The 12,542-nt window shown below is 39.7% G+C and overlaps 1 protein-coding gene across 1 annotated transcript in view; it reads left to right on the forward strand.

Moving 5' to 3' along the window:
- EFCAB6 (EF-hand calcium binding domain 6) overlaps nucleotides 1-12,542 on the forward strand; it is a 295,381-nt gene that overhangs the window by 39,741 nt on the left and 243,098 nt on the right. Inside the window, exon 4 of the mRNA XM_030815402.1 lies at nucleotides 3,908-3,996. Coding sequence (XP_030671262.1) covers nucleotides 3,908-3,996 — 89 coding nt within the window. The remainder of the gene's footprint in view (nucleotides 1-3,907; nucleotides 3,997-12,542) is intronic.

The raw sequence follows: 12,542 nt of genomic DNA on the forward strand, positions 1-12,542 counted from the left end.
CATACCTGGGGAGAACTGCCATGTCATACAGTAATGTTCTTTTGCTTTTAAAGAACATTCGTCCTTGTAAACATTCTATCAGTTTCCTTATAAACTTGATTTAACCGATAATTTATGCCAAATGGAGAGTTAAAATATTATTTCCTGCTTTGTGTCCTTATAGTCATGATCTAATGTTAATTTAAAATTTTGACAATCTTCCCAAGCTAATCAGTTATGCAGGAAGAGCAAAAGTACAGAAAATATGAAATGTGTATCTGTTTTTAAAAGCTACATCTGTTTTTAAAAGAAGCCACTGAGAACTGTAGAACTTCAAAGACTTTTTAAAAAACAGGTCTTGATAGTCTGTCCTAAATGACAAGCAAGATTCCCAGAACCTTAAGCTCCTGTGACCTGTGTGTCAGTCAAGGAGGCTGCAGTATGGCACATTACAGGAGGCCAGGGTCATTGGGAATGAAGGGCAGGGCTTCCCTTCTCTATCCACGGACTTCCCAGCATCTGTGGCTTTTCTAGATGGTCGCATGATGAATCCATTTGGTGATACATGCTCTTTCTTTTTTAGTAGTTAATGTAAGCCTAACTGGACACTTACAAAATGAGTAAAAGATTTCATGGTAATTTCCCCTTAAAGTTAGGAAAGAATTTTCCAGTTATAGTCTGAATTTACTTTAGCTTCAATTTTATTTGAAGACCTGTGTCAGGAATGTTTGAGTGTCAGGGTGTTTTAATGACTGACCAGGACAGGAAGTATGAGGAGGTTTTGCTTGTAATCTGCTCCGTACTTTTGTTTCCATTAAGAGTGATGCAAACTCGGTGTTTTTTTAAAAATGTAGCCTCAGTCCCTGAATATTAATGGAGGCCATTTAAAAGAAGTTGAATTGGTAAATCGATTCCAGAGAAGGAAAACAAAGTTCTGTTTTCATCCCAGTGGTTGTGCCAGGTTGGAGAAAATGTCTTCTTGCAAGATACTTATCACAATGACGGATACTGATTTAAAAACTAGCCTCCTCCAGTCCCACCCTTAAGAATTCGCTTTCGGCCGGGCGTGGTGGCTCACGCTTGTAATCCCAGCACTTTGGGAGGCCGAGGCGGGCGGATCACGAGGTCAGGAGATCGAGGCCACGGTGAAACCCCGTCTCTACTAAAAATACAAAAAATTAGCCGGGCGTGGTGGCGGGCGCCTGTAGTCCCAGCTACTCGGAGAGGCTGAGGCAGGAGAATGGCGTGAACCCGGGAGGCGGAGCTTGCAGTGAGCCGAGATCGCGCCATTGCACTCCAGCCTGGGCAACACAGCGAGACTCCGTCTCAAAAAAAAAAAAAAAAGAATTCGCTTTCAGCAATTCGTCTATAGATGATTTTGATTCTTAAAACATTTTGCCAGAATTGTAAACACCAAAAGGCAAGTACTGAGCGCAGCCTCTCCTTTTGGACTAGATTCTTTACTTGTCTAAGGGGCTTAGCTTTGGAAACTGATCATCGCAAGAATTTATCACATTAGAATTTGTGGTAGACTGTAAGTAGCAATATGAAATGCGATGAAAGCTTGAATAATTTGACGGACTCTCTTTTTCTTCATGGGCAGGGTGGTTAGTGCAGTGGGATGGACTTGCACACTGGATTCACGGAGATCACTGGCACTCAGGGCGGTGCTGGGCAGGGAGGTCATACCTCTGCTTTGTGAGTTGTAGAAAGTGACACCACCTCTGAGGGTGGTTTTAGGGCTACTCATGTAAAACACTGAGGATAGTGCCTGCATCCACTCAGTGTGAGCTCTGCAGATCTAAGTCTCTTCTCTTCCTCATTTCCTCTTATCACTACCAAAACCAGGAGGGCACCCAACCTTGAACTACATGTTTAATCTGCTCTTGCCCGTATTCTGCAAGGCTAGGGAAACTGAAATGCTTGCTCAAAATTATATCTACTAAAAAATGCATTATCAGAAAAAGAAGTCATGGGCATTCTTTCCAGGAAAAGGCTTTACAGAGGCCCACCCTGTGAGCCCCTCTCCCCTGGTCTCATTTCCTAGTTACACATGTTTTAAATAGTAAAGAGCAATCCATCGTTTGGGGAAGACTGCGATAACCACGCTAGGCTTTGAGGCCAGCATTTTAAGGGCTTAGTAAATAACAGATTTGATTGTGTAGAGTTGGGAGCCATTCAGCTGTGTGGGAAATTGTACTTTGTGTATTTGTATGAAGCTTGATGAAATAGATTTATATTGATTGTATATTTACTTAATGTTTATCTAAATTTTAGATTCATAATGCTTGTTTGGAAATATTTTATTAAATAAAATTTAACTTTTTGCTTAGAAATAATCTCAAACTGAATTGCTTGAACCCAGGAGGCAGAGGTTGCAGTGAGCCGAGATTGTGCCACTGCACTCCAGCCTGGGCGACAGAATGAGACTCCATCTCAAAAAAATTAAAAAAAAGAAAATAAATAAATAAATAAAAGGAATAATCTCAAACCTGTAGAAAAGTTGCAAGAATAGGCCAGGCACATTGGCTCATGCCTATAATCCCAGAACTTTGGGAGGCCAGGTGGGTGGATCACTTGAGGTCAGGAGTTGGAAACCAGCCTGGTCAACTTGATGAAACCCTGTCTCTACTAAAAATACAAAAATCAGCCAGGTGTGATGGTGGACACCTGTAGTCCCAGGTTCTCAGGAGGCTGAGGCAGGAGAATTGCTTGAACCCAGGAGGCATAGGTTGCAGTGAGCTGAGATCCTGCCACTTTACTCCAGCCTGGGTGACAGAGTGAGACCCTGTCTCAAAAAAAAGAAAAGAAAAGTTGCAAGAATAAGAAAAGTACAAATAGCACTCATATGACCTATTGTGAACATTTTACCTCATTTGTTTCTCCTGTGATCTCTCATTATCTGTGTGTATGTGTATGCACACAGCATACACAAACAATGTACACATATATATATATATATTTAAAAACACTTGAGTGGGGCCAGGTGTGGTGGCTCATGCCTGTAATCCTAGCACTTTGGGAGGCTGAAGTGGGCATATCATTTGAGGTCAGGAGTTCAAGACCATCCTGGCCAGCGTGGGGAAACCCCATCTCTACTAAAAATACAAAAATTAGCTGGGTGTGATGCGCGCCTGTAGTTCCAGCTGCTCCAGAAGCTGAGGCAGGAGAATCGCATGAACTGGGGAGGCAAAGGTTGCAGTGGGCCGAGATTCCATGACTGCCCTCCAGCCTGCGTGAGAGAGCGAGACCCCATCTCGAAAAACAAAAACAAAAACAAACAAACAAAAAATCTTCAGGGGAAGTTGCTTATATCATAGTTCTTTACCCCAAAAACATCAGTGTACATTTCCTAAGAGCTATTCTTTTACATAATCACAGTGCAGCTATCAATGTCAGCAAATTAAACATTGAGATAATACTTTTATTTAATCTACAGTCTGTATTGACCCACTTGACCCAGTGATATCCTTTGTGGAATTTTTAATTTAAAAATGGATTTTTTTCTACCTTAAAACTGTATGTACAAACTCATGTACAAAGTTCATGTGACACTCAGTATAAAATTGTGCTATGGCCTCAGCTTCTAATATGTATTATATGTATAACACATATTAGAGTATATATAGAGTATATTTATGCTAATTTTATTTTTTAGGTGATTTTAAATAATTTTGTGGATAACTCAACTTTCAGTTGAGCACAGACTAGCATTCTAGGGTGCTATTTACACTTTATTTGCTGAGAATGCATGTTCACCCTGACACCTGGGTTAAGCAGTTGTATTTAAATGTTTTAATGGAATGCTTGTCCTGTTAATAGTATTCTCTATTACATCCTGAGAGCTGTGATTTAGAAATCTGCTTCACCATCTATTGCGTGGATCTTAATTCTCTAACATGTTGTCATTCTTCTCCCTTGACTGTAGATTCCCCTTAGCACCTCTGGTACTGTACCGTACCTTGCCTTTCTGTCCAGGTTTGGTGGAATTGACCTATACATAAATGGTATAAAGAGGTAAGTGTTTGGTTTGCTCATGTGAAAATGTGAAATTTGAAATGATGCGTAAGAGCTATGACGTGAAGCCATTGGAACTAATCATATCAACAGCTATATGTGGAAGATGAGTTTGTAGAACTTGTCCATATGGAATTTAATGGAATTAATCCAGTCAAGTTTTATTTAGGGAAGATTTTAGCATCTATATAGGATGTATTTCAGGACAAGAGGAATGATACTGTAATAAAATATAAACATAGCAAATTAAAACCAGACAAAAATAGTTTACATGCAATATATTTAAAATTGGAATTAATGGAATTTAATTTTGAAGTAAAATATTAAGATGCCAAATTTAAAATTTGTAGGTTTTTATACATTTTTAATGTTGTTCATTGGAAAGTGATGATGTTTTCGTGGCTAGAAATAATAAAAAAAAATCTTTGTATGAACTACTTGAATATTTCATAGTTTTTGCATAAAGCATGGGACTCTTTTTTTTTTTTGCAACATGAGCAGGTTGGAGTTTGACCTTTAATGTCTCAATCAGCAGTAAAATTATTTATTTTAGTATATGATTTAGGAAATACTGTTTTAGTAATAAAAATATTTACTTATATCTGACTCTAAATGAATAAGCCTCATTTCCTCAGGAGTTGTGTAAACAATTATATATAAGAATTAAATTTGTAGTTCAGCCACTATGAGAAGCAGTTGGAGATTTCTCAAAGAACTTGGAACTATCATTGGACCCAGCAATCCCATTACTAGGTATATACCCAAAAGAAAACAAATCATTCTACCAAAAGACACATGCACACATATGTTCATCGCAGCACCAGTCACAGTAGCAAAGACATGGAATTAACCAACCTAGGTGCCTACCAATGGTGGATTGAATTTTAAAATGGGGTACATATACACCATGGAATACTATGCAGCCATTAAAAAGAATGAAATCATGTCTTTTGCAGCTGGAGGCCATTATCCTAAGCAAATTAATGCAGGAACAGAAAACCAATACCACATGTTCTCACTTACAAGTGGGAGCTACACATTGGGTACATGTGGACATAAAGATGAGAACAGCAGACACAGCAGACAACTAGAGGGGGAAAGGATGGGGGCAAGGGTTGAAAAACTATTAGGTACTATGCCCACTACCTGGGTGACAGGATTATTTGTACCCCAAACCTCAGCATTAGGCAATATACCCATGTAACAAACCTGCACATGTACTCCTTAATCTAAAATAAAACTTGAGGCTGGGCGTGGTGGCTCACACTGTAACCCCAGCACTTTGGGAGGCTGAGGCGAGAGGATCACTTGAGCCCATGAGTTTGAGACCAGCCTGGACGATATAGTGAGATCTCATCTCTACAAAAAATTTAAAAATTAGCTGAGCGTGGTGGCATGCCCTAGGTACTCGGGAAGCTAAGGTGGGAGGATCTCTTGAGCCCAGGAGGTGGAGGCTGCAATGAGCCGAGATTGTGCCACTGCACTCCAGCCTGGGTGACAAAGTGAGACTCTGTCTCAAAAAAATAAAAGTAATAAAAAAATCAAAGTTGAAATTATAAATACACTATCTAGTTCACTGAAAAAAATCCCACAAAAGCCAATTAACATCAACTGATCAGAGAAAACTATATTTAATATGAACAAAATATGGACAAATCACAGAATGAAGAACTGACCTTCCTAGGGGACAAAAAAATTAAATTTGATCCTGAAATATTAGAAAATTCTGGTATCATGGCTTTTATGATGGTTGCATCACTGATGCAGTTTAGGTGTAAGAATTTGTGTCGTGGGGAGGGGGAGATAGGGAATTTATGTACATGGGTGTAGAGTTTGGTTTTGCAAGATAAAAATGTTCTAGAGATCTTTTGCACAACAATGTGAATATACTCAACACCTACTCAACTACACACTTAAAAATGGTTATGTTATTTGTGCGTGTTTGTCACAATTAAAAATAAAAATGGCCGGGCATGGTGGCTCATGCCTGTAATCCCAGCACATTGGGAGGCCGAAGTGGGTGGATCACCTGAGGTCAGGAGTTCGAGGCTAGCCTAGCTAACATAGCAAAACCCCATCTCTACTAAAAATACGAAAATTAGCCAGGTGTGGTGGTGCGTGCTTGTAATCCCAGTGACTCGGGAGGCTGAGGCAGGAGTATCACTTGAACTCAGGAGGCAGAGGTTGTAGTGAGCCCAGATCGCACCACTGTACTCCAGCCTGGGTGACAGAGTAAGACTTGGTCTCAAAAAAAAGGAATGAGTGCAGCAGCTCCAGCCAGAGTGACACAGTATCATCCCCTCCATGATTTGGAACTTCTCTGTGCTCTCTTTAGTTAGTGCTAAGTGGGGACTAAGATGATTTCCAGGCTCTTTCAAAAGAATGACAGTTTGTCTTACAGGCTGCATATTCTTGTTCTTGACATAAAACTATCCCAATTTTATGGATAAAGTTCTTGGGTGGACAGTAAACTAATATGAATAGTCTTTGTTGGGAAAGCTGAAGAACTGGAAAAACAAAGCAGGAGAGCCTTTTTTTCCTTATTGTGAAACTTGTCTAATAAATTTGAGATGAAAGAGATCACGAGTTACTCTCTTAAACATAAAAGGCTAAACATTTAAACTAAGTTTGAAAGATTTCTGATTTACTCGTGAAGCAGAATTATCTTTATTGTTGGAGACAATACATTATAATGAACAGAGACTTCTTTTTCTAGCAATACGGTAGGCTATATACCATGAACAACACTTCTACTGAAAATAATTAAAATGCTGGATAAAAGACAAAATATATACGTACATTTTAATACGTTACTGAGCTGGCCAGAAAGTAAGGAATCTTCAGAGGCCAAACATAGAGTAAAAATTGGGATCTAGAGAAGGGAGCATTCTATAAAGTCAGCTTCTATCCTGAGGGTATTGGCCAAATCCTGGTGAATTTGTGTATTCAGTTTTGCCATTTGGAGTATGGAGACAAGAGACAAAGCCTAGAAGGCCTTCCCAAGGTGGAAGGACTTAACAAAGGACCATCGCCTACAAAGTTGGGACCCTACACCCTCAGCAATTACAAATATAAACCTTCATCACAAAAGGGCACGATGAGGAAAACCACCTATTTCAACACTGGTGCTGAGTGAATAAGGGGAAAGTTGTAATTACAAGTTGATTTGCATGAGGATCTGTGCTTGAATTCATGCTATGTGGTCTGAAAAGTTTCGGGCAAGGAACTTTTTTGAGTAATCCCGGATGGGGTGTGCCCTTCTGTGGAAGAATGCATCTTCAACCTATCCCTTAAAGAATTTCCACAGATAAAGTGCCAAGTAACATCAGATCACACACAAAAAATCTTAAGAAACATATGAAGAGACAAAGAATGAGAACTGCAAACCAACAGATGTAATACCCAATAGCATCAGGTCTCCAAACACTCGAAATATTGGAACTACCAAAGAATGAGGACTACAAACCAGTAGATGTAATACCCAATAGAATCTGGTCTCCAAACACTTGAAACATTGGAACTATGAAAGAATGAGAACTGCAAACAAATGGATTTAACACCCAATAGAATCAGATCTCCAAACACTTGAAAAAAAATATATAGAACTATCAAAGAATGAGGACTGCAAACCAATAGATGTAATAATACCCAATAGAATTAGGTCTCCAAACACTGAAAATATTGGAACTATCAAAGAATGAGAACTGCAAGCCAATAGATGTAATATCAGATAGAATCAGGTCTCCAAACACTTGAAATATGAAACTATCAAAGAAGGAGGACTACAAACCAATAGATGTCATATCCAATAGAATCAGGTCTCCAAACACTTGAAATATTGGAACTATCAGATATGTAATCTAAAACCAGTGTTTTAATATGTTTAGAGAAATGAAGAGATTCAAAATAAGAATGCAAAACAGGAAATAAAATGAATATTTGAAGAAGTATAAAATAGAACTTCTGAAAAATCTGATTGTAGATCTAAAATACAGTGGATGGGTAAAAATAGTGGATTAAACACAGCTGAAAAGAACATTTGTGGAATGAGAGAGAGCTCTGAAGAAATTATCTAGAATGCAGTACGGAAAGACAAGAATATACAAAATTAGGAGGACAAGCATAAGAGACATGGAAGACAGGAAGAGGAGGCCTAATATACTTCTAATTGGATTTCCAAAAAGATACCTGTCTTAGTCTGTTTTGTGCTGCTATAACAGAATACCTGAGACTGGGTACTATAGTGTGTAAGAAAAGAAATTTATTTCTCATAGTTCTTGAAGCTGGGCAGTCCAAGATCAAGGCAGCAGTACTTGGTGAGGGCCTCTTTACTGCCTCCTTGCATAGTGGAAGGAGGAAGGGCAAGAGAGTATTGGCGCCCTCCTACAAGCCCTTTTATAAGGGCATCTGAGGCTGGGTGCAGTGGCTCACGCCTGTAATCCCAGGCTCCTGTGACCTGTGTGTCAATCAAGAAGGCTGATCTTTTGTGTCTAGCACATGTTTTTAAGGCTCACCCATGTTACAGCATGAATTAGTACCTCATTCCTTTTTAGGAATGAGCTCAAAATGTTTGGGAGGCCAAGGCGGGTGGATCACTTGAGGTTAGGAGTTCAAGACCAGCTTGGCCAACATGGCGAAACCCCTTCTCTACTAAAAATACAAAAATTAGCCGGGTGGGCCGGGCGCGGTGGCTCACGCTTGTAATCCCAGCACTTTGGGAGGCCGAGGCGGGCAGATCACGAGGTCAGGAGATCGAGACCACGGTGAAACCCCGTCTCTACTAAAAATACAAAAAATTAGCCAGGCGTGGTGGCGGGTGCCTGTAGTCCCAGCTACTCGGAGAGGCTGAGGCAGGAGAATGGCGTGAACCCGGGAGGCGGAGCTTGCAGTGAGCCAAGACTGCGCCACTGCACTCCAGCCTGGGCGACAGAGCGAGACTCCATCTCAAAAAAAAAAAAAATTAGCCGGGTGTGGTGGCGCAGGCCTGTGGTCCTGGCTACTTGCTTGGGAGGCTGAGACAGGAGAATCACTTGAACCCAGGAGCCGAAGGTTGCAGTGAGTCGAGATTGTGCCACTGCACTCCTGCCTGGGCAACAGGGTGAGACTCCCATCTCAGAAAAAAAAAAAAAAAAAAAAAAAAAAAGGCACCTAATCCCATTCAAGAGGGTGGAACCTTCAGGCCTAACCACGTCTTAATCCTCTCACAGTGGCAACATCTAAATTTTGGAGGAACACCTTCAACCCATAGCAGTATAAGAGAAAAAACAGGGCAGAAATCGTATTTGAAAAGATACTGGCTGAGAATCTCAAGCCAGATAAATAAAAAGAAATGCCTGTCTAGACATTATCACAGTGAAACTGCAGACATCAGAACCAAAGAGCAAATACTACAGGCAGTGAGAAGAAAAACAGAATTGACTTCAGAGGAGTGACAATTAGACTGACACCAACTTCTCAACAGTGACAGTGAAGGCTATAAGGTAATGAAATAATCTTTTCAGTGTGCTGACATAAAATATTTGCCATCCCAGAACTCTATATTATATCTGTATTTCTTTTCTTTTTTTTTCTTTTTCTTTTTTTTTTTTTTGAGACAGAGTCTTGCTCTGTCACCCAGGCTGTAGTGCAGTGGTGTGATCTCAGCTCACTGCAACCTCTGCCTCCTGGGTTCAAGCAGTTCTCCCGTCTCAACCTCCCAAGTAGATGGGATTACAGGTGTGTGCCACCACACCGGCTAATTTTTGTACTTTTAGTAGAGATGGGGTTTTGCCATGTTGGCCAGGCTGGTCTCAAACTCCTGACCTCAGGTGATCCACCCGCCTCAGCCTCCCAAAGTGCTGGGATTATAGGCGTGAGTCACCGCATCCGGCCTCTACTATATTTCTAAGAATAAGAGTAAGCTTTTTCTGTGGTAGCCCATGGGACCCTCATCTACTGGTACCGGAGTACTTGGAAAAAGTAGAAACATCTGGCACCTCTGCCTACTGTGTTCAAACAAGATCTCTTTCAACCAGACCTCGTATAATTTCTTCACATCAACTTGCATAAAAATAAGAGGTAGTGATTGCATTATCAAGTCATTCCACTGGGGCTGGATTTTGGGACATAGTCAGAGGTGCAATTCAAATTCCCTGGATTTGTGGTGGGATTTAATATTCTTGCCACAGCAATTCCCTTCTGGAAATATGTTTGGGGATATCACTGGTTTTTTTTTTTTTTGAGATGGAATTTTGCTCTTGCTGCCCAGGCTGGAGTGCAAGGGGGCAGTCTCGGCTCACCGCAACCTCTGCCTCCCAGGTTCAAGTGATTCTCCTGCCTCAGCCTCCCAAGTAGCTGGGATTACAGGCACCCACCACCATGCCCGGCTAATTTTGGTATTTTTAGTGGAGACAGTGTTTCACCATATTAGCCAGGCTGGTCTTGAACTCCTGACCTCAGGTGATCCACCCACCTCAGCTCCCAAAGTGCTGGGATTACAGGCGTGAGCCACCGCCCCCAGCTGGGATATCACATTTTATACCAGCCAAAACTTAATGCCATTGATAACATACAGTGAACATAACACAGAAAGAGTATGCCATCTCTTCAGTCCTGGCTTTGCCAGAGCTTGTCATGTATCAAAATCATCATATTGAGGAAGTTTCTGAATATCCGACAGTAGTTGGTTAAGTTGGAAGCAGCATGAAGATTAAAAAGGTATGACCTGGAATGATATTTTAAAAGTCTCTATGTCTGAGTATATGAGAGCTGGTAAGAGCAAAATGTGGAATTATTGTATCGAGCATAGAGGACCTTGTATCATCTATAATAATGGTAGAAACATCATCATCTCTTCAGAAACACCCAATGAATGATTTTGCTTAAAATGATCAGGCTGAACCTTTTGAGATTTGCTTCAGATGGACGTGGAGGACATTTCTACATATGGATGGAGAGGGCCCCTTGCATATTAAATAATCCACATGGCACTTGGTACGATGCTACTTCCATGAAGAATAACTACAATCATTCGTGTATAAAGCAATCATTATAAATCTTAGCAGAAGTGTTTAAAAGCTTTCTGAGCACCACACAAGAAGACTGAGAGTTCTGAAGAAAAATCTCCTAAAGAACCTGAGAATTCTGTTGAAGCTAAATTTATTCACCAATACTGTGTGTTGCAATATTCTTTGGCAGCCTAGGTATCAGAGATTCAGATGGATAAAAGAAACAGCATCAACAGAGCATTAGTTGACAGAGTAGATGTGAAGCTGACTTTAGGCAGGTCTAGCTGACTCTAGCCTGTGGAAGAGAAGAAAGAAATAAGAAAGGCTTTTGGCCAGGCGTGCGCCACCATGCCAGGCTAATTTTTGTATTTTTAGTAGAGACAGGGTTTCAACATGCTGGTCAGGCTGGTGTCGAACTCCTGACCTCAGGTGATCCGCCAGCCTTGGCCGCCCAAAGTGCTGGGATTACAGGCGTGAGCCACCGCACCCAGCCAGAACCTATATTTTTTTTAAAAGCCTGTTGTAAAACATCTTGAATTTGTATGCCTCTAAAGGTCAATTCGATTCGGACAGCTTATTTTGAATTTTTGAATATTATAGACATAAAAAGTCAGTGAGAAAACATTTAAAAAATAAAGACTGAGGGTTAAAGACATTTTTCAGACAAAAACTGAGACAGTTAATCTCCTGCAGATCTTGACTGCAAGATCTTGATTCTGCTAAAAGCAGAAGGAAAGTAATCCTAGATGAAAGGTCTGAGATTTTAGGAGTGAAAAGCAAAGAAAGTGGCAAAATATGGGTAAATAGAAGTGATTTTTGGCTATATAAGGTGGTTACAAAAATGTCTATGTGTTAAATAAAAAGTTTAGAGTTAAAACATTAAACAACGATCAGCTGAGTGTGGATAAATTGAGTTACAGTTTTCTAAGATCTATTTGATAGCCAGCAGGAGGATAAATATATTGATTAATTTTATATGTTGAAATGTTATATATGCACATTGTGATTTTTAGGGTAACTGCTAAAGAATAGAAACAAAGTATTTAACTCCCAACATTTGGAAGAAAAAATGAAATGATTTTAAAATACTCAATCCAAAAGAAGGTAAGAAAGGGGAAAAAAATCTACAACAGATACTACAAATAGAGAACAGAAATTTATAGACCTAACCCCCTCTGTATATAACATAACTACATTAAATGCAAAGGATCAAATATTTCGGTTAAAAGACAGAGATTATCAGACTGGATAAAAATTCCAGTTACTGACTTTTTGAAAATAGAAAGGATTGAAAAGACTAAAGGAAAAAGGGTAGAAAAAATTATGCAATAGAAAAAATAAAAGAAAGTGTAACTACATTAATTTCTGGCAAAATAAATTTTAAGACTTAAGCATTCAATTATAATGTAGTCCACTTAAAAGACAAAGATTGTCTGTCTAGATTACAAATAGTGAAATCCAGTAAGAGAAAAACCGAAACTGAAACATAAAGATTAAAAGTGAAAAGATTTAAAAAGACATACCATTCAATATTAATTTAAAGAGAGCTAGTGTCACTAA

Source organism: Nomascus leucogenys, chromosome 7b (genome assembly GCF_006542625.1).
Source record: "Nomascus leucogenys isolate Asia chromosome 7b, Asia_NLE_v1, whole genome shotgun sequence".
Classification (NCBI taxonomy): domain Eukaryota; kingdom Metazoa; phylum Chordata; class Mammalia; order Primates; family Hylobatidae; genus Nomascus; species Nomascus leucogenys.